The 25,868-nt window shown below is 40.6% G+C and overlaps 1 protein-coding gene across 3 annotated transcripts in view; it reads left to right on the plus strand.

Annotated features, from left to right (window-relative positions):
• The window catches only part of LOC149752853 (uncharacterized), a 32,526-nt gene extending 14,873 nt beyond the window's left edge, over positions 1–17,653 (plus strand). Inside the window, exons 3-4 of one of the 3 annotated variants that reach the window (XM_089925328.1) lie at positions 4,136–9,086; positions 9,796–17,651. In XM_089925328.1, coding sequence (XP_089781454.1) covers positions 7,998–9,086; positions 9,796–10,227 — 1,521 coding nt within the window. In that variant the 5' untranslated portion in view covers positions 4,136–7,997 and the 3' untranslated portion in view covers positions 10,228–17,651. Of the gene's footprint in view, positions 1–3,959; positions 9,087–9,795 lie in introns of all 3 variants that reach the window. The other 2 variants (XM_089925327.1, XM_089925331.1) reach the window with 2 other exon arrangements.
• Positions 17,654–25,868: the final 8,215 nt, after the last annotated feature.

Raw genomic sequence — 25,868 nt, forward strand, 5'->3', positions numbered from 1 at the left:
CTTCCCACCTATCCTGGCCTAGTTCAAGAGTTCTACAGTACCGTCCATCGGGGAGATGGAGGTATTGAGGGCACGGTATTAGGTGTCCCATTGCGTGTCACAGAGGACCTCATTGCCCATATCCTCCACCTTCCATTAGTAGGGGTGGCTCCTGCACATCCTGAGGATAGATTTGAGGCCCTTACGATCGTCTTAGGGCATCCACCTCAGTCTCCCCTAGATGAGGTATCTGCTAGCTCACTTCCTATTGAAGTGAGAATCCTTTTGAGCATTTTGTCCAGGTCCATCTTCCCTAAGACAGGGAGATTTGATTTTGTGAATGAGAGGGACCTAGCTATTATGTCTTACATTCTTCAGGACACCCCGGTCAACTTCCCCAAGCTCATTTATAGGTATATGTGTGAGCCCCTGGATAGACCTAGGCTCTCCCTCCCATACGGAATGTTATTCACTCTTCTCTTTAGGCAGTACGAAATTTCCATTCCTGAGAAGGAACCCTCTCGTGCCTTGCGATGGACTGATCGCTTGGGTACGGAGACCATGCACAGGATGGGATTTCGGAAGAGAGAAGGGATCTGGGTTAGGAAGTCCACTCTCACCGCTCAGACCACCAGACCATCACCCAGTCCTGAGCCAGATTCTGACTACCCAGAGTCCCCAGACCATCCAGACCTTCCATCCACTCCTCCTGCTCCTACCACCTCTGCCGGACCTTCCTCCTCAGCTCCACCATCTATGGAGGTCCGTATTGATCCAGAGCAGCTCCGGGAGCTGCGGCAGGAGATCGTCCGAGATTTGAGGGACGAGCTGCTCCGGGAGCTCCGAGGTTCCGTGCCAGCTCCCACTCCTGCACCCACTCCATCCTCAGCATTGGTCCCATCCTTGACAGCCGTGACAGACATGACGGCTGAGGTGCGGCAGGAGATCTACAACATTAGGACCCTGGTGCAGGCCCAGTTCCACAGCATGAGCAAGGTCACGAGCACCACGAGGAGGATGCGGGATGACATCCGCCGTGACATGCACACCACCACCGAGGGGGCCGAGCGCTTGTCGAATGTGCTCATCGACAAGCTGGACGCACTTCAGACCTCGGTGACTGGGCTTCAGACGTCGGTGACTGAGCTCTCCACTACACATAGCAGAGCCACCACGTCTATTATCACGCAGCTGGGCCATGTTACAGAGGCAGTCGCCCTCCTCATGGAGCAGAGCCGATTGAGAGGAGGAGTCACATCCTCGAGAGGAGGAGCTACATCCTCCAGAGGAGGAGATGTATCCTCGAGAGGGGGAGCCACATCCTCCAGAGGAGGAGATGTATCCTCGAGAGGGGGAGCCACATCCTCGAGGAGGTCATAGATGATTTTGAGTTGTGTTTTGTCTTCTTTTGTATTGTTCTTGCTTTACCTATTGTATGCTCAAATGTATTCACCTTCATATCAATACAATGAGTAGACATCTTATCTTCATTTCTGTGCCATTTGATGATTGACTGTGCCATGTGTGCCATTGATTGTGTGTGATTACCTCCTTTTTGGTATGATGACAAAAAGGGGGAGAAATGTATAAGTATAAAATATGTAAAAGGGGAGAAATATTAAAAAAATATGTAAAAGAAATCAATGGAAATAAATAAAACGATAAACTCTTAAAAACACACATAAATTTGTTCTAAGTGGATTCGGTACCTCGAGGCTCATTATCTCTCTTTTGGGGCTCCTAATGGAGTAATCTCCAGAATCTATTTAAGGGATATTCGGAGATTAGCTGAATCCTACTCAAGAACAAATTGACAGATTTTTCCTCTAAAAACAAAAATTTTAGTTCAAAAATTTCAAAGCATTAAAAGGAAATTCAGAAAATCAAAACATAGTTGAATGCATATGTTGAGGGGGAGAATCTGAATTTTAATCAAGCTAAATCATTAATGTCATATAAGCCAAACAATTGATTGCAGAATATGAAGGCTTATATAATTCCAAATGAAAGGGGGAACTTTAACTCCGAAATTTAATGTTTCACTCCTTTCAAACTTGGATAAATCAAATTATCAGACATTTGAATTCATTTATGGAGTTTATTTCATTATTTACTGAGCAACTCATTTTACATATACTCAAAGTTTTGTCATCATCAAAAAGGGGGAGATTGTGGAGTGATCGATTAAAACCCCGTTTGATTTTGATGAGCTCAAAGCATTGGAGTATATCTTGTGATTACTAATGAATTCAATTGAGTGTTTCAGTGAAAATCCTGTCCAAGTGTCTCTAGACTTGGTTCATAGCATTTTGGATAAGTTAAGAAGTCTGCATGAACCAATGTCTGAGATACGAGTCGACTCCCGAGTTTCACGAGTCGACTCCAAGCGTATCAAGGTCACTGGCACGAGCTCGAGTCGACTCCTGATCAGTACGAGTCGACTCCGACTGAAAACAGACAGAAGGACAGAAGAGCAGTTTTTCAGGTCTGAGATTCGAGTCGACTCCAGTGGAACGCGAGTCGACTCCCAGCGGTACACACAGAAAAAGTCAGAGAGCGTTTTATGGACTCTGAGATTCGAGTCGACTCCCGCAGTACGCGAGTCGACTCCGAGACTGTGCGACCATCGACAGACAGAAGACCATGTTACTGCCTCTGAGATTCGAGTCGACTCCCAGACAGCTCGAGTCGACTCCAAGACAAGCTTCACGTCAAAAGGCAGAAGACCAACTTTCGGAAACTGAGAGCCGAGTCGACTCCAAGGAAGTTCGAGTCGACTCCAAGACTGGATGAGCCAAAAGACAGAGAATCGGGAGTTCGGGCTCTGAGATTCGAGTCGACTCCCAGGACAGTCGAGTCGACTCGAGTGGACAAAATTCAAATTTAGATCCACGGACTACAGAGGATGAGCCGACTCCAAAATTGCCAGGTCAGCGCCAGAAGTTGGCGAGTCGACTCCGGGTCAAGACGAGTCGACTCCCAGTCAAGACGGCAACTTTAATTCAAACTGGGAACAGTTGCCGAGTCGACTCCGGAAAAGCTCGAGTCGACTCCTGCTACAGCCGAGTCGACTCCTGATCGCGCGAGTCGACTCCAACCCACCAACGGTCACATTGTCAGGCTGCGCAGAGTGTGCAGAACGGCCAGAAAAAGCAGAGTAACGGCTAGTTTCCGTAGGGGTTGGCTTAAATAGCCACAGAAGACTGTAGCAAGGTAGAGAACACACATTCCACTCCTAGCATTCAAGTCTTCAAGCTCTCTAAGTGCTCTTCAACGAGAAAAAGGGAAGATCTGCATTTACTGCTCCACCAACATCTTTCCAGCATTCAAAGCTTCCTCCTCCTGCTTTCAAGTCGATCACTCTTTCAAGAGGAGACCGGAGTTCCAGAAGCCACACCTCTTCACCATCTTAAAAGCGTTTGAGGGCTTCTAACTCCTTTACGATTATATTGTTTTAAATCTGCTTTTTGAGAAGCTATTTTCTGTTTTCTTCTATCTCGTGTATTTACTTGATTCAATCGGGGGATTGAATCAAGGGGGTTAAGGTTGGTTGGTGAGCCGGTTTAAAACCAACGAGTGTAAGGGTTTGATTGTGAGCCCGGGAAAACAATCGGGGTTGGTTCTAGTCGGTGAGCCTGGAAAAACCGACCGAGTTCGTTGTGAGCTCGTAAAACAACAAGTTCGGTTGTGAGCTTGCAAAACAACCGGCTGTAATCCAAGGGGGTTATAGTGAAATTCCCAAGTGAGACTTGGGAAGTGGACGTAGGAGCAAGGGTTAGCTCCGAACCACTATAAAACCTTGTGTTTGTAGTGCATTGTCTCTCATCTTCTTTCCCACACATTACTCACAGCACTTAGCTTTAATTAAATAACTGGCTATAGTATTTAGTTAATCATCCACAAAGTTTTAATTAGCTAAGTTAATTTAAAAACCCAATTCACCCCTCCCTCTTGGGTTGTCTATCTGGGCAACACTAAAGATAGACTCTACGAATGGTTAGTAATGCCTTTCGGATTAACAAATGCCCTAAGTACTTTTATGAGGGTGATGACACAGATCTTTCGACCTTTCTTGAATAAATTTGTTGTTGTATATTTTGATGACATCCTCATCTATAGTCAAACTCAAGAGCTCCATCTCTCACACTTTTGGCAGGTTTGTGATGTCCTGCGAAGAGAAAGCTTCTTTGCAAATCCTAAGAAGTATGCTTTTCTGACTGATCACGTCACTTTCTTGAGGTTCATAGTATCTTCCAAGGGTGTCTCTGCGGATCTGAAAAAAGTACGCGCGATAGTCGATTGGCCTGAGCCTAAGTCCTTAGCAGAAGTACGTAATTTTCATGGCCTGGCTACTTTCTATCGTCGCTTTATTAGAAATTTTAGTTCAATAATGTCTCCCATTACAGATTGCATGAAGAAACGAGACTTTATCTGGACTAAGTCGGCATCCCAAGCATTTAGAGGAATTAAGAAAAGGATGACCGAAGCGCCTGTCTTGCGCCTCCCCGATTTTACTAAGGTATTCGAGGTCGCATGTGATGCCTCTGGCATTGGCATAGGTGGCGTATTAAGTCAAGAAGGTCACCCTATCGCATTCTTTAGCGAAAAAATTAAACGATGGCAGGTTGCATTATTTTACCTATGATAAGGAATTTTATGCGGTAGTACAAACTTTGCGACATTGGCGACACTATTTGCTACCGCAAGAATTTGTCCTATATTCAGACCATGAGGCGTTAAAGTATCTCAATTTTCAAAAGAAACTGAACCTTCGACACGGCCGATAGATCAAGTTTCTGCAAGCCTATACTTTTGTACTGAAACATAAAGCTGGAGTTGAGAACAGGGCTGCTGATGCGCTCAGTCGATGGATCTTCCTCCTATCCGTGATGAGCACTGAAGTAATTGGTTTTGAAAGGATCAGGGAGCAATATACCACCTGTCCCGATTTTAGTGATTTATATCTGACCCTGCGAGATGGAGTAGAGAGAGAACAAGATGATTTCTTTTTACACAATGATTATCTCTTTCTGAGGATGATCGTGTTATTTTGATGATTAACACAACCATTGAGGGAATATCTAATTAAATACTACAAGTTAACATGATACATCATTACTGAGTTCGTCACTCTCGGTACATTAGAAGAATAAGATCAAGATGTATTTCAATGATTAATAATGAGATAAAATTTGCGATAGAAAAGGGATAGTGAATTCTAAATTCTAATTCGGCAAAGTTTCAAGTGAAACGTACTATTAAGGGAAAAATAGTAATTTTCATTGTTAAGAGTATGTAGCACTACCATGGCATACATTCAAAATTGCTTGAAGTATATTTCATTGATTATATGGATGAATCTAACCTTAAGTTGCAGCAAAGTGTGGAATGAGTCGACCTCAAGATTGGTGTTGTCGATCCCGACACATCATGGAACCATCAGGTACACTTCTGCGAAAATAGCATGGATGAATAGTAGTGGAGTCGACCCCAAGCTTGCTTGAGTCGACCCCGTCTTCAAGCCTCAAGAAAACAAGTCTCTGAAATTTACTGAGAGGGCCGACCCCAACCTTCCTTGAGTCGATCCCAGATGGAGTCGACCCCGGGAATGCTTGAGTCGACCCCAATGGAGTCGACCCCAACTGAACATGAGTCGACCCCAAGGTTGTGCCGTTCAATACTGTCTCTTTGGAATCCCTGAGAGGGTCGACCCCAATGGAACTTGAGTCGACCCCACTGTATCTTGAGTCGACCCCAAAAAGTGTTGAGTCGACCCCAGTGAAAAATGGCTGAAATGTAAGGTTCTGTGTTTTCTGAGAGGGTCGACCCCAGTGAAGCAGGAGTCGACCCTAGTGAAAGTTGGGTCGACTCCAGTAAAAGTTGAGTCGACCCCAAGTCTGATGAACAGTGGTTTGAGTCGACCCCAGAAAAGTTTGGGTCGACCCCAGCACGGGAAGAAGCATAACAACTAGTTCTGCAGAAGTATTTTTTGTCCTTCCAACAGTAAGTAACGGCTAGTTTTTGAAATCTAACCAATGGGGGGTGTCCAATGGATGAGAAAAACTATTGAAAGTGACGCTATTTGTGGAGTGATTGATTAAAACCCCATTTGATTTTGATGAGCTCAAAGTATTTGAGTATATCTTGTGATTACTAATGAATTCAATTGAGTGTTTCAGTGAAAATCCTGTCCAAGTGTCTCTAGATTTTGGTTCATAGTATTTTGGATAAGTTAAGAAGTCTGCTGAACCAAAGTCTGAGACTCGAGTCGACTCCCGAGTATCACGAGTCGACTCCAAGCGTATCAAGTTCACTGGCACGAGCTCGAGTCGACTCCAGACTAGTACGAGTCGACTCCGACTGAGAACAGAAAGAAGAACAGAAAGCCTCATCTCAGAACCTGTCAACGAGTCGACTCCTGAAGTGCGCGAGTCGACTCCAATGTTCAACGAGTCGACTCCAGGGTAGTAAGAGTCGACTCCAAGAGGTACACAAAGAAAAGTCAGAGAGCAGTTTTTCGGGTCTGAGATTCGAGTCGACTCCAGTGGAACGCGAGTCGACTCCGATGGTTGGCAGGTCGACTCCAAAGAAAGCATGAGTCGACTCTCAGCGGAACACAAGGAAAAAGTCAGAGAGCATTTTTGGGACTCTGAGATTCGAGTCGACTCCCGCATTACGCGAGTCGACTCCAAGACACCGCGACCCCAAGACAGACAGAAAAACCAAGTTACTGCCTCTAAGATTCGAGTCGACTCCCAGACAGTTCGAGTCGACTCCAAGACTGGATGAGCCAAAAGACAGAGAATCGGGAGTTCGGGCTCTGAGATTCGAGTCGACTCCAAGGACAGTCGAGTCGACTCGAGTGGACAAAATTCAAAATTGGATCCACGGACTTCAGTGGATGAGCCGACTCCAAAATTGCCAGGTCAGCTCCAGAAGTTGGCGAGTCGACTCCAGGTCAAGACGAGTCGACTCCCAGTCGTGACGGCAACTTTAATTCAAATTTGGAACAGTTGCCGAGTCGACTCCGGAAAAGCTTGAGTCGACTCCCGCTACAGCCGAGTCGACTCCTGATCGCGCGAGTCGACTCCAACCCACCAACGGTTATATTGTCAGGCTGCGCAGAGTGTGCAGAACGGGCAGAAAAAGCAGTGTAACGGCTAGTTTCCATGGGGGTTGGCTTAAATAGCCACAGAAGACTGTAGCAAGGTAGAGAACAGTCATTCCACTCCAACTAATCAAGGATTCAAGCTCTGCAACGTGCTCTTCAACGAAAAAGGGAAGATCTGCATTTACTGCTCCACCTACATCTTCCCAGCAATTAAAGCCTTCTCCTCCAGCATTCAAGTCGACTACACATTCAAGAGGAGACCGGAGTTCAAGAAGCCTTACCTCTTCTCCAGCTTAAAAGCGTTTGAGGGCTTCTAAACTCCTCTTTGATTATATTGTTTTAAATCTGCTTTTGAGAAGCTTATTTTCTGTTTTCTTTCTGTAACTTGTATTTACTTGGTTCAATCGGGGGATTGAATCAAGGGGATTAAGGTTGGTTGGTGAGCCAAGTTAAAAACCAACGTGTGTAAGGGTTTGATTGTGAGCCCGAAAAAACAATCGGGGTTGGTTCTAGTCGGTGAGCCTGGGAAAATCGACCGAGTTCGTTGTGAGCTCGTAAAACAACAAGTTTGGTTGTGAGCTTGCAAAACAACCGGCTGTAATCCAAGGGGGTTATAGTGAATTCCCAAGAGAGACTTGGGGAGTGGACGTAGGAGCAAGGGGTAGCTCCGAACCACTATAAAACTCTGTGTTTGCATTGGATTGTCTCTCTTCTTCTTCCCCTCACATCACTCACAGCACTTAGCATTAATTAAATAACTTGCAATAGTTTTTAATTAATCAACCACATCGTTTTAATCATCTAAATTATTTTAAAACCCAATTCACCCCCCCTCTTGGGTTGTCTATCTGGGCAACAAGTGGTATCAGAGCCAAAAACTCTTCCACTCAAGAGTTAAAAGATCAAAATGACAACCCCATTTGGATCTTCTCACATTGAGGGTCAGTCCACCCAAAGACCCCCTTTCTTCAATGGATTCGACTACTCATACTGGAAGGCTAGGATGAGAATATTCATCCAAGCCCAAGACTATGAGATGTGGACCATTGTAGTGAATGGCCCATACATCCCATCCATATATGTAGATGGTGTCAAGGTACCCAAACTAGAAACGGATTGGGATGAACATGACATGAGGAAGGCACAATTAAACTCTAAAGCTATGAATGTGTTTTATTGTGCCTTAGACCGTAATGAATTCAATAGGGTTTCAACTTGTAATTCTGCAAAAGAAATTTGGGACAGACTTGAAGTGACCCATGAGGGCACGAATCAAGTCAAGGAATCCAAAATAAACATCTTGGTTCATAAATATGAACTATTTAAAATGGATTCAAATGAAATAATCACATGCATGTTCACTAGGTTTACTGATATTGTCAATGCCCTAAAAAGCCTTGGCAAGAACTATACTAATAGTGAGCTTGCCAGAAAAATCCTTCGGGGTCTACCAAGGTCGTGGGAAGCTAAAGTGACGGCAATCCAAGAAGCCAAGGACTTGAACAAGCTACCACTTGAGGAGCTTCTTGGATCCCTTATGACGCACGAGCTCACCATGAAACAACACAACGAGGAAGAGTCCTCCCATAAGAAAAAGGTAATAGCTTTAAAATCTACTTCATCTAACAAAGATTTATCTTGCAGTAGCAGTAGTGAAGAAGAAGAAGATGAGGAAGATGGTGGTGAGGCACTTCTTGTGCGCAAGTTCAAGAAATTTATCAACCACAAGAAGTCCTATCATCAAAGGAGAGGCCCCTCAAATTCCTACCGCAAGGACAAAGGTAAGGAAAGAGAAAATGAGGGGATTGGGTGCTATGAGTGCAAAAAGCCGGGACACATCAGAGCTGAGTGTCCCTTACTAAAGAAGGGCAGCAAGTACAAGAAGAAGAAGAAAGCCCTTGTCACCACCCTATCGGACTCCGACGCATCATCTTCATCATCGGATGAAGAACAAGAAGAGAAGGCCAATGTCTGCTTCATGGCCAACGAAAACGAGGTAACTTCCGATACGCATTTTGATTTTACATTTGATGAACTTTATGATGCGTTTAATGAATTAATGATTGAATATAAGAATATAAATGTTAAAAACAGAGAACTAAAAGTAACTAACCAAACTTACATTCATAAGCATGATTCATTAATTAAGGATAAAGATAATCTTACCAAAGAAAATCTAGAACTTAAGACAAGCAACCAACTCTTAATTAAGAAGACTAACAACTTAACGAAAGATAATGAAAAACTAACTAAGGAACTTTCAGAACTTAAAAACCATAAACAAATCTTAAACAAGGATCTCACAAAAGAACTAAATGATTTAAAAGCAGAAAATCAAATATTAACTAAAGAACTTGGAAAATACAAACCTTTAGTTGAAAAGTTTACGTATAGTTCTGAAAAGTTAAATATGATACTTAATAATCAACGAGCCGTATTTAATAAAGCGGGTTTAGGATATAAACCAAGAAATAAACAAAAACTTCTTAGTAACTTCTTTGTTAAAGCTGGAGAAACTAAAATTAAGAAAATAACTTGCTTTTGTTGTGGTACAGTAGGTCATAAAGCAAATGTGTTTAATTTTAGGAAAAGTAAAACTAAAAGAAAAATTAAAAAGGTATGGGTTCCAAAAGGAACCAACTTGACTAACCATGAAGGACCCAAGAAAACTTGGGTACCTAAGATGACATGATTTGCTTGTGTAGGAGTGTCTTGCAGCCAAAGTCAACAAAAACTGCTGGTATTTGGATAGTGGCTGCTCAAGGCACATGACGGGTGATAAAGATCAGTTTTTCACCCTTGAAGCTAAGAAGGGAGGTGCTGTGACGTTTGGAGACAACAACCAAGGTCACATCATTGGTATTGGTAAAGTTCAAATCACCCCTTCTACTTTTGTAGATAATGTTAGATATGTTGATGGTCTTAAGCATAACTTGTTAAGCATTAGTCAATTATGTGATAAAGGATATGATGTTATGTTTAAACCATCACTATGCATTATAACAAATCCTAATGATAATAGTTTAGTTTTTAAAGGAATTAGACGTGGAAATGTATATGTTGTAGACCTAGAAGATCTTGCAAAACATAACCAATGTCTAGTTGTAAATGAAACTAAAGATCATGATGCTAGTTAGTTATGGCACCGTAAGTTAGGTCATGCAAGCATGGACACAATAACTAAACTAGTTAAAAGAGACTCCGTGATAGGTTTGCCAAAATTAAAATTTGAAAAGAACAAAATATGTGAAGCATGTCAATTTGGCAAACAATCTAGGAACTCTTTTAAATCCATAAAATGTGTCTCTACTTCTAGGCCTCTAGAATTACTACACATGGACCTATTTGGTCCAACTAGAACAACAAGCCTAGGTGGAAATAAATATGGTCTAGTTATAGTAGATGATTACTCTAGGTACACATGGGTCATGTTTCTAGCGCATAAGGATCAAGCATTTTCTATGTTTAAGAAGTTCCATAAGGAAGTAACAAATGCTAGAGAGTCTTCAGTCATAGCCATTAGAAGTGACCATGGTACCGAATTCGAAAATCAATTATTTGACGAATTTTGTAGTAAAAAGGGGATAACCCATAATTTTTCTGCACCTAGGACACCACAACAAAATGGAGTTGTGGAAAGGAAGAATAGAACACTAGAGGAAATGGCTAGGACTATGTTATGTGAAAGTAACCTCCCTAAGTACTTTTGGGGAGAAGCCATTAATACCTCTTGTCACATATTAAATAGAGTTTTATTAAGACCCATTATAAAGAAAACACCTTATGAACTTTGGAAAAACAGAAAACCAAAAGTTAATTACTTTCATGTCTTTGGATGTAGGTGTTTTGTACATAATAATGGGAAAGATAATCTAGGAAAATTTGATCCTAAATCTGATGAAGGAATATTCTTAGGTTATTCTACAACTAGTAAAGCCTATAGAGTCTTTAATAAAAGAACCCTAGTTATAGAAGAATCTATACATGTTGTTTTTGATGACTCTAGTGACATCTCATCTAGTAAGAAGGTTAATTTTGATGATGATGTTGAAATACTTGAAGAAAAGATAGATGAGATGGGATTACAAGATGATAATCAAAAATTGATTGAAGAAGCATCATCAAGCCAAGAGCCTATTGTGGATCATGGGCTAACAAAAGCTTGGAGGTATGCTCACGGGCATCCTAAGGAACTCATTCTAGATGATCCATCTCAACCGGTTAGGACTAGAGCTTCACTTAGAAATTTGAATAACCATCTAGCTTTTGTTTCACACTTTGAGCCCAAACATATAGAAGAAGCCGAAAATGATGTAAATTGGATAAATGCAATGCAAGAAGAACTAAACCAATTTACTAGAAACAAAGTGTGGGATCTAGTAGAGAGGACTTCTGAATATCCAATTATAGGTACAAAATGGATATATAAAAATAAGCTAGATGAAAATGGAATTGTTATAAGGAATAAGGCTAGACTAGTGGCAAAGGGTTATAATCAAGAAGAAGGCATAGATTTTGATGAAACCTTTGCTCCCGTAGCTAGACTTGAGGCTATTAGACTATTATTAGCATATGCATGCTCTAAGGATTTCAAACTATTTCAAATGGATGTAAAAAATATATTTTTAAATGGGTATATTAATGAGGAAGTGTATGTAGAACAACCTCCTGGTTTTGAAAATCATCAATACCCTAATCATGTGTATAAACTGAACAAAGCACTTTATGGATTAAAACAAGCACCTAGAGCATGGTATGAGAGACTTAGTAAATTCCTATTAGAACATGAATTCTCTAAGGGAAATGTAGACACAACATTATTTCTGAAAAAGCAAAATAAGGAGATGCTATTAGTACAGATTTATGTTGATGATATCATTTTCGGTGCTACTAACAATCGCCTCTGCGAAGAGTTTGCTGATTTGATGCAGAGTGAGTTTGAGATGAGCATGATGGGAGAGCTGAACTCTTCCTAGGGCTTCAAATCAAACAATCTGAAGGAGGAATCTTCATCAATCAAGCAAAATATATCAAGGAGATGCTCAAGAAGTTTGATATGGAGGGAAACAAGTCAATCAGCACCCCCATGAGCTCATCATGCAAATTAGATCAAGATGAATCAGGTAAATCTGTAGATCAAAAACTTTATAGAGGTATGATAGGATCTTTACTGTATCTTACTGCAAGTAGACCTGATATTATGTTTAGTGTCTGCATGTGTGCTAGATATCAGGCTAATCCTAAAGAATCACACCTAGCTGCAGTTAAGAGAATTTTTAAATACTTAATAGGAACTAAGAACATAGGGCTATGGTACTCTAAAGAATCTAGCCTAAACTTAATAGGGTACACAGATTCAGACTTCGCTGGATGTAAGCTTGATAGAAAAAGTACCAGCGGGTCGTGTCAGTTTCTAGGAGAAAACCTAATCTCATGGTTTAGCAAGAAACAAAACTCGGTTGCATTATCCACTGCAGAAGCTGAATATGTGGCAGCCGGGAGTTGTTGTGCTCAAATCTTGTGGATTAAACAACAATTAGAAGATTATGGGATTAAACAAGATAAAATCTCCATTAATTGTGATAATACAAGTGCCATAAATCTAACTAAAAATCCAATTCAACATTCAAGAACTAAACATATTGAGATAAGACATCACTTCATAAGAGATCATGTATTGAATGGTGATGTGTCACTCCAATTTGTTTGTACTGATAATCAATTAGCAGATATTTTTACAAAACCCCTAAGTGAAGAGAGGTTTAGCGTGCTTAGGAGGGGATTAGGAGTGATTGATCCATCCTAGTGGGAGGTTCCACTAGATTAATTGATTTTGATGATTAGAATGCGGTTAAAATAGAGTTTCTATTCAATGATCATCAAATCAGATCCCAATTAGGTGATTTTCCCTCATTTGGCACGGTTATAGCATGACTTTTAGGTGCGTGCCAAGGTTAGAGACGACTCGAGTAAGTTTCAGAGCCGGCTCCTAAGGGGGAGTCGACTCGCGCATTTGCGGGAGTCGACTCGCACATTGTCGGGAGTCGACTCGAAGTCTACAGGCGCATAAGGACAGTCGACTCGCGCATATTCTGGAATCGACTCGAGGTCGAGTCGACTCGCGACTCAGGGAAGTCGACTCGCAGTCGGGATCCGACTTTTTAACCCTAGTGAAAGAGTAGATGCCCTACAAGCCAATCGCAATATGTATTGCGAAAGGTTTTTTCTTTTGATTTGTCCAAATCATGTACATGACATTTAAATATGAATAAAGGCGTTATGTTTTATCATATGCTGTTGATTATATTTATGATAAACTCCTTAATTAGGGCAATGGTTTTAAGACTATGATGAGATCATACTAGTGAGACTTAAAATCCTAAAATCCTAATCTTAAATATTCCCAGTCATTGGTACATTGAGTCGGGGATCAATGATTACTGAAAAGACTGGCATGTCTTATGTATGCTCGATGCAGAGGATGATTGATCTCACAATCATTTGTGTGGAGACACTAATACAAAGATGTGGGTGCTCATTAGAGGAATGAGTTCACTGAATTGACCTACAAAGAGAAATCTTATGAAGTCTTACTTACATGTCAAAAGATGATTCTCTTAGTGGGAGTTGTGCAACTGATCCTATAACCTGAGATCACCATGGTATCTTGTGCACATGAACCCATATTTTGGTTTACACTCATTCATGACAATAAGTTATGTACGAGGTCTTCTGGATATGGTGAATTGTGTACGAAGATTATGAGTAGGTCAACAAGGAATTAATCACTTCTAGTAAGAGAAGATAGCATCCTATTTATTCTAATCATATGATAATTCAGGAAACCTTTGATCAAAGTAGAATGAAAATTAGAAAGAGTTTCTAATGTTTCATTATTTGAATTATCATTAAAAGATTGAGAAAAATATGAATATGAAATTGAGTTTGACATATATTCATACTCATATGCATTTTTGGGATGCAGTTTGATTAAAGGATTGAATTGCATGGTAACTTGCCACTGAAGGGTATTTTTGGTATTTCCACCAAATTCCATATTTTTCGGGTAGACATGACACGTTGCTAGATGTCAATCTTGTTTTATAGGTTTGATCAAATTAAAGAGTTAATTCGATCACCAATTAGAAAGGATTCTAATTGTTAAGTTTGGGTTCGCGCAGTTTGGACTTAAATCGATTAGAAGAGTTCTAATCAAGTTGGGTCAACTCGCACTCACACCTATTGCTGGCTAAGTATGGAACCCAATGGGTCACACACAAGAAAACTTATCAAGGGTCTAATTGGATTAGATCATGTTTGCAAGATAAACATCCTAGCAGGTGTTGCAAATCTTAGCTCCTAATTCGAATTGGATTCGAATCTGATTCGAATTGGATTCGAATCTGATTCTTAATTGATCTAATTTCATTAGATCATATTCTAATATGGGTTAGCCAAGAGTTGGCACCTAATTGGCTTGGTTTGAGTCTAATTGGATTAGATTTAATAAATCATTCAATCTAGACCGTTAGATCTTGATCTACCGTTGGATGAAGACATAATGGAGAGTTGGTTTAATCCAATTGGATTGGGTTAGAGGATGGCTACCATAATTGACCATTGGATCTTAATCCCACCATTGGATGAAGACATAATGGGTCAAGTGAATGGCGCCTTGCATTGGAGCCCTTGGATCATCATCATGAAAGATCAAGAGGTGAGGCGTGATGGACATGTGATTAGCATGTGATGTTGACTTGGTCAAAATATGGCACCACATGAAAGGACATATCATTTGATACATCTCCTCACTTGATCTGCACCTCCTCTTATTTGATATGGCCCTTTAGATGATGCCCTTTCATGAGAGGATGTGTGGATGGGATGCATCCTTTGGAGATGCATCCCTACACCTATTATAAATAGGTTAGCACTCCATGGGTTTCATCATTCCAATTCCACCCCACTCCTCTTTTCTTTCTTTCTTACATTAGTTTCTTTCTTTCTAGCATTGCTTCTAGTGTGTCCTAAGCCAAGACAAGGTGGTCTTCTTTAGGACAAAAGGATTAGAAGTGATTTTAGAAGGCTAAAGGAAAATAGAAAGGAAGGAAAGCAAGCCATTAGAGTTCTTTAGAAGAATTCTGCATTAAGGATCAAAAGTCTTTGGAGCTAAAGTCTTGATCAAGTTTTCGTGTGGATCACCATTGGAGGGCGGACACTTGGACGCCTCGTGGAGATTGTACACTTTGGATTAGCGTTTGAGGTATTCTACTAATTCTGTATTTATTTTATATCATTTGATTGTAATCATTAAGGTGATCTAGGCTTAAAAGGGTTTCATGCATAGGGATTTTATTAAGAAATTTTTAAAATCCCTAGCTTCCGCTGCGCATTATAACATGCTAAAACCCTACAGTGGTATCAGAGCCATCCTTAATTGGTTCAATCAAATAATTATGTATGATGTATGATTATTAATTTACTATGAGATAGTAATGTCATATGCTTAGAGAAATGCAGAAATGTATGATTAATATATGATATGTTATGTAATAAAATATCATGATATGAAATTTTCCATATGAAAATATGTTGAAGCATGTTAATTAATTGCTTATGATTTATACATGCTATGAGATAGCCATGATGCATAATAGTTTATTTTAGACATGTTAAATGTATGTTACAATTAAAGAATGTGCTAGAGACTAGTAAGCCCTCAATAAAAATTATATTAAGTCATAGTGTTGAAAAACTTTGAGCTAACCCATTCTAGAACAATTAATCTAATTGGTGTCTAAGGAAAGCACTAAAGGTGGTTACTTAATTAGGACCTTACTCTCTGAGTAAGGGGAGCCTCCCACCTGCTTACCTGGCCAATTGTTTGATTGCCTATTATGGATAAGCTTAATATTGATATAACACTATTGATAGCCTTCCTTCATGCCTCGATATTATTATGTCAAGATCCATGCTAGTTTGTTGTGCTAATACAAGACTTGCAATGGGGACTGATGTTATACTGTCTTGGTGCATTAAGATGCTTATGGCATATTTTAATATATTGCCTTGTTGTGCAATCACAAGGGCAATATTATTCGAATATGACTATATGGAAATGAAGGGTTTGACTTAACTAAAATATTATTGTTTGTTGTGCTAACACAAGGCAATAAGTATTTTAAGAGGACAAGATAAAGTTGAGAATTGCATGAGATGCAATTGGAAAGAGTTTACTACCTTTGAACTCATAAGAGTTTGTTGTGTAAACACAAGGCTTTTTATGATGAATTAGGATCTCAACCCTACTAAGAAAAATTATATTTTCACGTTTATCATAGGGGAGGGCTATGATATTCGATAAAAATAGTAGGAGACAAATTAGATTAAAGTCCTTATCTAGTTGCAAACATGTCATCATGATTGGTCTGCTTATATTAGTTTTGTTCTTGCATATGTAGAATTATTAAATGGCTTCTTCACTTTCACTAAGAGGCATCTTAGATGCCAACAAGTTGACCGGACCAAACTATGTGGACTGGTTGAGGAATTTAAAGATAGTACTCACTCAGGAGAAAATTTCCTATATACTTGAAACCCCTGATCTTGGAGATCTAGGGGATGATGCTACAGAAGAGGAGGTTGCCACACATAAGATGTGGAAAAATGACAGTGTGACTGTCAAATGTATCATACTTGCCTCTATGAACAATGAATTACAGAGGCAACATGAAGGCATGGACACTCAATCCATACTTCTCAATTTAAAAGAGTTGTATGGAGAACAAAGCAGGACTGCTAGGTATGAGATATCTAAGTAGTTGTTTCGTGCTAGAATGAATGAAGGAACTCCAGTGCAAAACCATGTTCTTATGGTTATAGACTTGATCACCAGATTAAGTCAATTAGGTTTTGCTATGGATAGTGAGCTCAGTCAGGATTTGATCCTGCAATCACTGCCTGATTCATTCTCTCAGTTTGTTGTGAACTTTCACATGAACAAGCTGAACACCTCCCTGCCCGAGCTGTTAAATATGCTCAAAACAGCTGAAGGGCATATTAAGAAGGATAAATGTCCACTCCTTCTTATAAATAGCACCTCTATGAGGAAATCGGGAAATAAGGGTTCTAAGAAATGATTGAACCCCAAGAGTAGCATCAAAAAGAAAAAAGGAAAGAAAAACTCCGGATCAAGTACCTGTTTTCATTGCGGCAAAGCTGGCCACTGGAAAAGGAATTGCAAGAGTTTTCTTGCAAGTATGAAGACCGATGCAAGAGTTGCATCAAAAGGTATGTTTATGTTACATGCCAACTTGTCATTAAGTTCTTCAAATTCAAATTCATGGGTATTGGATACCGGCTGTGGTTTTCACATTTGCAAATCTTTGCATGGACTACAGAAAATTAAAATTTTGAAGAAAGGTGACTTCGAGCTGTATGGCGCTGGAGGAGAGTCCATCCAGGCTGAAGCTGTTGGAACCTACAACTTGGAATTGCCTTCGAGAAAGCTCCTACAATTAGAAGATTGTTATTATATGCCCAAAATTATTAGAAATGTAATTTCCATTCCTTTGTTGTTAAAGAAAGGTTTTGAAATTAATGGAAAGGGCAATGGTTGCTCTATTTATTTTTCTAATAAGCATCTTTGCAATGGCATTATGGAAAATGGTCTTCTAGTTTTATTACTTAATGACAATGTCTTTCATATTAATAAAAGCAATAAAAGAAAGAGAGAGGAAGTGAATAATACCCTCCTTTGGCATTGCCGACTTGGTCACATAAGCAAATCAAGAATTAACAAGTTATACAAAGAAGAGTTCTTTGATCCTTATGATTATGAATCATTAGGAACTTGTGAATCTTGTCTTATGGGAAAAATGACCAAGTCTCCATTCACTGGACATGGAGAAAGGGCAAGTGAGTTATTAGGACTTATACATACAGATGTATGTGGTCCTATGACAACTCCAGCTAGAGGTGGATACTCTTACTTCATCACATTCACTGATGATTTATCAAGGTTCGGATTTGTGTATCTTATGAAACATAAATACGAAGCCTTTGATAAGTTTAAAGAGTATCAAAGTATGGTTGAAAAACAAACCGGAAAGTGTATTAAAATCCTTCGATCTGATCGAGGAGGTGAATACCTTTCTAGTGAATTTTTAAATCATCTTAAAGAAAAGGGCATTCTCTCTGAATGGACACCTCCGTATACGCCACAACTAAATGGTGTAGCTGAATGGAGGAATCGTACTCTATTAGATATGGTAAGGTCCATGATGTGCTTTACAGATCTTCCTATTTCCTTCTGGGGTTATGCCTTAGAAAGTGCAACATATGTGCTAAACAGGATACCTTCAAAATCTGTATCTAGTACTCCATATGAGATATGGAGAGGTAGAAAGCCCAATCTTAAATATTTTAAAATATGGGGCTGCCAAGCATATGTCAAAAGAAATTTTGGACATAAGCTAAGTGCTAGATCAGATAAATGTACATTTATAGGTTATTCCAAAGAAAGTATTGGATATCTCTTCTATCACCCTACCGAACAAAAGGTATTTGTTAGTAGGCATGCCACTTTCTTAGAAAAAGAGTTTATCTTAGAAAAGGGCAGTGAAAGAAGAATTGAACTTAATGAAGTTCAAGACCTACAAATAGAAACACAAGAAATTCTTCAACCAGATGTACCCATTGATGAAGTACAACCACAACACACATCTCCTCTCCAAAGGTCAGATAGAGTGCGAAATGCACCTAAGAGGTATGGGTTTATCATTGAGAATGATGAAGCCCACATCATCGAAAATGATGATCCTCTGACCTATTCGGAAGCTATCATGAGTAATGACTCTAACAAATGGTTAGAAGCTATGAAATCCGAAATAGACTCTATGTATACCAACCAAGTATGGACTTTGGTTGATGCACCAGAAGGTGTTAACCCTATAGGTTGCAAATGGATCTATAAGAAGAAGATTGGAGCAGATGGCCAAGTAGAAACCTACAAGGCTAGATTGGTGGCAAAAGGTTTCAGGCAAAAGTAAGGAATTGACTATGATGAAACTTTTCACCAGTTGCCATGCTTAAATCTATTCGGATTTTGCTTGCAATAGCTGCATACTATGATTATGAAATTTGGCAGATGGATGTCAAAACTGCCTTCCTTAATGGTTATCTTGAGGAAGAGGTTTACATGACACAGCCAGAAGGATTTGTCTCAAGTGGGAGAGCAAATCAAGTATGCAAGCTTAAGAGATCCATTTATGGATTAAAGCAAGCATCGAGGAGTTGGAACATCCGTTTTGATACAACAGTCAAAGAGTTTGGTTTTATCAAAAATGTGGATGAACCATGTGTGTACAAGAAGACTAGTGGGAGTGCCGTTGTCTTCTTAATATTGTATGTAGATGACATACTAATCATTGGAAATGATATTCTAATGTTACAATCGGTCAAGACTTGGCTATCAAAAAGCTTTTCCATGAAAGACTTGGGAGAAGCATCCTATATACTTGGTATAAAGATCTATAGGGATAGATCTAAAAGGATGCTAGGCTTGTCCCAGTCTAAGTACATAGATCGTGTGCTAAAAAGATTCAGCATGGAAGGAAGTAAAAGAGGTTACTTACCTATGAGTCATGGCATACGTCTCTCTAAGAAGATGTCTCCTAAGACATCTGAAGAGAGGAATAGAATGAATTCTATTCCCTATGCTTCGGCAGTAGGATCAATTATGTATACTATGCTATGTACTAGGCCTGATGTTGCTTATGCCTTAGGCATAACAAGCAGATTCCAGGCTGATCCAGGAGAAAATCATTGGATAGCTGTGAAAAATATTCTTAAGTACTTAAGAAGGACTAAAGATATTTTTCTAGTTTATGGAGGATCTGAGTTGAAACTAGAAGGATTTTCTGATTCTAGTTTTCAATCAGATCCAGATGATAGCAAGTCCACTTCAGGGTATGTCTTTACCCTAAATGGTGGTGCAGTGAGCTGGAAGAGTTCCAAGCAGCAAACTGTAGCTGACTCAACTACTGAGGCAGAATACATCGCTGTAAGTGAAGCCGCTAAGGAAGCTGTCTGGATGAAGAAGTTCATCGCTGAGTTGGGAGTAGTTCCTGAGATTGCTGGACCAGTTTCAGTTTATTGTGACAACACTGGAGCTGTTGCTCAAGCAAAGGAACCAAGATCTCATCACAAATCCAAGCACATTCTAAGACGCTTCCACCTCGTTCGAGAGATCGTCGAGAGACAAGACATAGTCATTGAACGAGTAGACACAAAGAACAACTTAGCAGACCCGTTCACTAAAGCTCTACCACAACAGCAGTTCGATCGCCACCTCGATTGTATGGGGATAAAATATAAGAGCGATTGGCTTTAGTGCAAGTGGGAGATTGAAAGAGTAGATGCCCTACAAGCCAATCGCAATATGTATTGCGAAAGGTTTTTTCTTTTGATTTGTCCAAATCATGTACATGACATTTAAATATGAATAAAGGCGTTATGTTTTATCATATGCTGTTGATTATATTTATGATAAACTCCTTAGATTAGGGCAATGGTTTTAAGACTATGATGAGATCATACTAGTGAGACTTAAAATCCTAAAATCCTAATCTTAAATATTCCCAGTCATTGGTACATTGAGTCGGGAATCAATGATTACTGGAAAGACTGGCATGTCTTATGTATGCTCGATGCAGAGGATGATTGATCTCACAATCATTTGTGTGGAGACACTAATACAAAGATGTGGGTGCTCATTAGAGGAATGAGTTCACTGAATTGACCTACAAAGAGAAATCTTATGAAGTCTTACTTACATGTCAAAAGATGATTCTCTTAGTGGGAGTTGTGCAACTGATCCTATGACCTGAGATCACCATGGTATCTTGTGCACATGAACCCATATTTTGGTTTACACTCATTCATGACAATAAGTTATGTACGAGGTCTTCTGGATATGGTGAATTGTGTACGAAGATTATGAGTAGGTCAACAAGGAATTAATCACTTCTAGTAAGAGAAGATAGCATCCTATTTATTCTAATCATATGATAATTCAGGAAACCTTTGATCAAAGTAGAATGAAAATTAGAAAGAGTTTCTAATGTTTCATTATTTGAATTATCATTAAAAGATTGAGAAAAATATGAATATGAAATTGAGTTTGACATATATTCATACTCATATGCATTTTTGGGATGCAGTTTGATTAAAGGATTGAATTGCATGGTAACTTGCCACTGAAGGGTATTTTTGGTATTTCCACCAAATTCCATATTTTTCGGATAGACATGACACGTTGCTAGACGTCAATCTTGTTTTATAGGTTTGATCAAATTAAAGAGTTAATTCGATCACCAATTAGAAAGGATTCTAATTGTTAAGTTTGGGTTCGCGCAGTTTGGACTTAAATCGATTAGAAGAGTTCTAATCAAGTTGGGTCAACTCGCACTCACACCTATTGCTGGCTAAGTATGGAACCCAATGGGTCACACACAAGAAAACTTATCAAGGGTCTAATTGGATTAGATCATGTTTGCAAGATAAACATCCTAGCAGGTGTTGCAAATCTTAGCTCCTAATTCGAATTGGATTCGAATCTGATTCGAATTGGATTCGAATCTGATTCGAATTGGATTCGAATCTGATTCTTAATTGATCTAATTTCATTAGATCATATTCTAATATGGGTTAGCCAAGAGTTGCCACCTAATTGGCTTGGTTTGAGTCTAATTGGATTAGATTTAATAAATCATTCAATCTAGACCGTTAGATCTTGATCTACCGTTGGATGAAGACATAATGGAGAGTTGGTTTAATCCAATTGGATTGGGTTAGAGGATGGCTACCATAATTGACCATTGGATCTTAATCCCACCATTGGATGAAGACATAATGGGTCAAGTGAATGGCGCCTTGCATTGGAGCCCTTGGATCATCATCATGAAAGATCAAGAGGTGAGGCGTGACGGACATGTGATTAGCATGTGATGTTGACTTGGTCAAAATATGGCACCACATGAAAGGACATATCATTTGATACATCTCCTCACTTGATCTGCACCTCCTCTTATTTGATATGGCCCTTTAGATGATGCCCTTTCATGAGAGGATGTGTGGATGGGATGCATCCCTTGGAGATGCATCCCTACACCTATTATAAATAGGTTAGCACTCCATGGGTTTCATCATTCCAATTCCACCCCACTCCTCTTTTCTTTCTTTCTTACATTAGTTTCTTTCTTTCTAGCATTGCTTCTAGTGTGTCCTAAGCCAAGACAAGGTGGTCTTCTTTAGGACAAAAGGATTAGAAGTGATTTTAGAAGGCTAAAGGAAAATAGAAAGGAAGGAAAGCAAGCTATTAGAGTTCTTTAGAAGAATTCTGCATTAAGGATCAAAAGTCTTTGGAGCTAAAGTCTTGATCAAGTTTTCGTGTGGATCACCATTGGAGGGCGGACACTTGGACGCCTCGTGGAGATTGTACACTTTGGATTAGCGTTTGAGGTATTCTACTAATTCTGCATTTATTTTATATCATTTGATTGTAATCATTAAGGTGATCTAGGCTTAAAAGGGTTTCATGCATAGGGACTTTATTAAGAAATTTTTAAAATCCCTAGCTTCCGCTGCGCATTATAACATGCTAAAACCCTACACCTTGGTTTGTCGTTTCGCAAACACTTTTCTTTCAAGCCGCCACTGTTCAAAAAGCCCTAGAGCCGACTCCTAGGTCGTCCCCGATCGTCTCCAACCTCTGTTCGATCGATTTTTCACCGGTTCTTAGGGTTTTCGTCCGTTCCTAGGTCGTCTCCGGTCCGTCCCGAGTCTCCTCCGTCGACCTTTCTCGGTCCTTTAGGTGTTTCTTCCCGTTTAGGTCAAGATGCCTCGTAAGACCGTGGTTAGGAAGAGGTCCCGTCTCGAGGCCGGTCCCGAGCGGCGCTCCAAGGCGCGGCACGATCCCGCGAGGCAACCACCTCCGGCTCGTTCCCCGCCTAGGACGGTTCCCGCAAGGCCGTTGGCCGGGAAGGCCGTCACCACCGGGAGGTATGTCGACTTTGACTATCTCTCCCGGGAAGGGTTCACCATAGGTGATAGGCTTAGAGCCCAGGGCCTAGAGTACTTCCTCACTTTGGACCTTCCCACTTACCCTGGCCTTGTTCAAGAGTTTTATAGTACCGTCCATCGGGGAGATGGAGGTATCGAGGGCACAGTAGTAGGTGTCCCTGTGCGTGTCACGGAGGATCTCATTGCCCACATCCTCCACCTTCCATTAGTAGGGGTGGCTCCCGCACACCCTGAGGATAGAGTTGAGGCCCTTACGGTCGTCTTAGGGCATCCACCTCAGTCCCCCCTAGACGAGGTATCTGCTAGCTCACTTCCTATTGAAGTGAGAATCCTTTTGAGTATTCTGTCCAGGTCCATCTTCCCTAAGACAGGAAGATTTGATTTTGTAAATGAGAGGGACCTAGCTATTATGTCTTACATTCTTCAGGACACCCCGGTCAACTTCCCCAAACTCATCTATAGGTATATGTGTGAGCCCCTAGATAGACCTAGGCTCACCCTCCCATACGGCATGATTTTTACTCTTCTCTTTAGGGAGTACGAGATTCCCATTCCTGAGAGGGAACCCTCTCGTGCATTGCGATGGACAGATCGCTTGTGTACGGGGACCATGCACAGGTTGGGGTTTCGGAAGAGAGAAGGGATCTGGGTTAGGAAGTCGTCCCTCACCGCTCAGACCACCAAACCTTCACCTAGTCCTGAGCCCGATTCAGACTACCCAGACCTTCCAGACCATCCAGACCTCCCATCCACTCCTCCTGCTCCTACCACCTTCGCCGGACCTTCCTCCTCGGCACCACCCTCTATGGCGGTCCGGATTGATCCTGAGCAGCTCCGGGAGCTGCGACAGGAGATAGTCAGAGAGGTGAGGGATGAGCTGCTTCGGAAGCTCCGAGGTGTGGTGTCTGCTCCCACTCCTGCACCCGTATCTTCTCAGTTGGTCCCTTCCTTGACAGCCGTGACTGACATGACGGCTCATGTACGGGAAGAGATCTACAATGTCCGGAGTTTGGTCCAGGCCCAGTTCCACAGCATGAGTGAGGTCACGAGCTCCACTCGACAGATGCGAGAGGAGATAGGTCGTGACATGCACACCACCACCGAGGGGGCCGAGCGCTTGTCGAATGTACTCATCGACAAGCTGGACGCACTTCAGACATCGGTGACTGGGCTTCAGGCGTCGGTGACAGAGCTCTCCACTACACATAGCAGAGCCACCACGTCTATCATCACACAGCTTGGCCATGTCACAGATGCAGTCACCCTCCTCATGGAGCAGAGCCGATTGAGAGGAGGAGCACCATCCTCGAGAGGAGGAGCCACATCCTCGAGAGGAGGAGCCACATCCTCCAGAGGAGGAGATGCATCCTCGAAAGGGGGAGCTTCATCCTCGAGGAGGACATAGATGTGTTTGAGTTTTGTTTTGTATTGTTTTACTTTACTTATTGTATGCTCAAATCTACTTCAATTCATATCAATACAATGAGTAGACATCTTATCTTCAATTATGTGCCATTTGATGATTGGTTGTACCATTGATTGTGGTTGATTACCTCCTTTTTGGTATGATGACAAAAAGGGGGAGAAATATGTATAAAATGTGTAAAAGGGGAGAAATATGAAAAAAAAATATGTAAAAGAAATCAATGGAAATAAATAAAAAGATAAACTCTTAAAAACACACACAAATTTGTTCTAAGTGGATTCGGTACCTCGAGGCTCATTATCTCTCTTTTGGGGCTCCTAATGGAGTAATCTCCAGAATCTATTCAAGGGATATTCGGAGATTAGCTGAATCCTACTCAAGAACAAATTGACAGATTTTCCCTCTAAAAACAAAAAATTCAGTTCAAAAACTTCAAAGCATTAAAAGAAAATTCAGAGAATCAAAACATAGTTGAATGCATATGTTGAGGGGGAGAATCTGAATTTTAATCAAGCTAAATCATTAATGACATATAAGCCAAACAATTGATTGCATAATATGAAGGCTTATATAATTCCAAATGAAAGGGGGAGCTTTAACTCCGAAATTTGTTGTTTCACTCCTTTCAAACTTGGATAAATTAAATTATCAGACATTTGAATTCATTTATGGATTTTATTTCATTATTTATTGAGCAAGTCATTTTACATATACTCAAAGTTTTGTCATCATCAAAAAGGGGGAGATTGTGGAGTGATTGATTAAAACCCCATTTGATTTTGATGAGCTCAAAGCATTTGAGTATATCTTGTGATTACTAATGAATTCAATTGAGTGTTTGAGTGAAAATCCTGTCCAAGTGTCTCTAGATTTTGGTTCATAGTATTTTGGATAAGTTAAGAAGTCTGCTGAACCAAAGTCTGAGACTCGAGTCGACTCCCGAGTATCACGAGTCGACTCCAAGCGTATCAAGTTCACTGGCACGAGCTCGAGTCGACTCCAGACTAGTACGAGTCGACTCCGACTGAGAACAGAAAGAAGAACAGAAAGCCTCATCTCAGAACCTGTCAACGAGTCGACTCCTGAAGTGCGCGAGTCGACTCCAATGTTCAACGAGTCGACTCCAGGGTAGTAAGAGTCGACTCCAAGAGGTACACAAAGAAAAGTCAGAGAGCAGTTTTTCGGGTCTGAGATTCGAGTCGACTCCAGTGGAACGCGAGTCGACTCCGATGGTTGGCAAGTCGACTCCAAAGAAAGCATGAGTCGACT

The sequence above is a fragment of the Phoenix dactylifera genome, chromosome 9 (genome assembly GCF_051530095.1).
Source record: "Phoenix dactylifera cultivar Ajwa chromosome 9, Ajwa_hap1_PhDact_Kaust_v1.1, whole genome shotgun sequence".
In the NCBI taxonomy this organism is placed as follows: domain Eukaryota; kingdom Viridiplantae; phylum Streptophyta; class Magnoliopsida; order Arecales; family Arecaceae; genus Phoenix; species Phoenix dactylifera.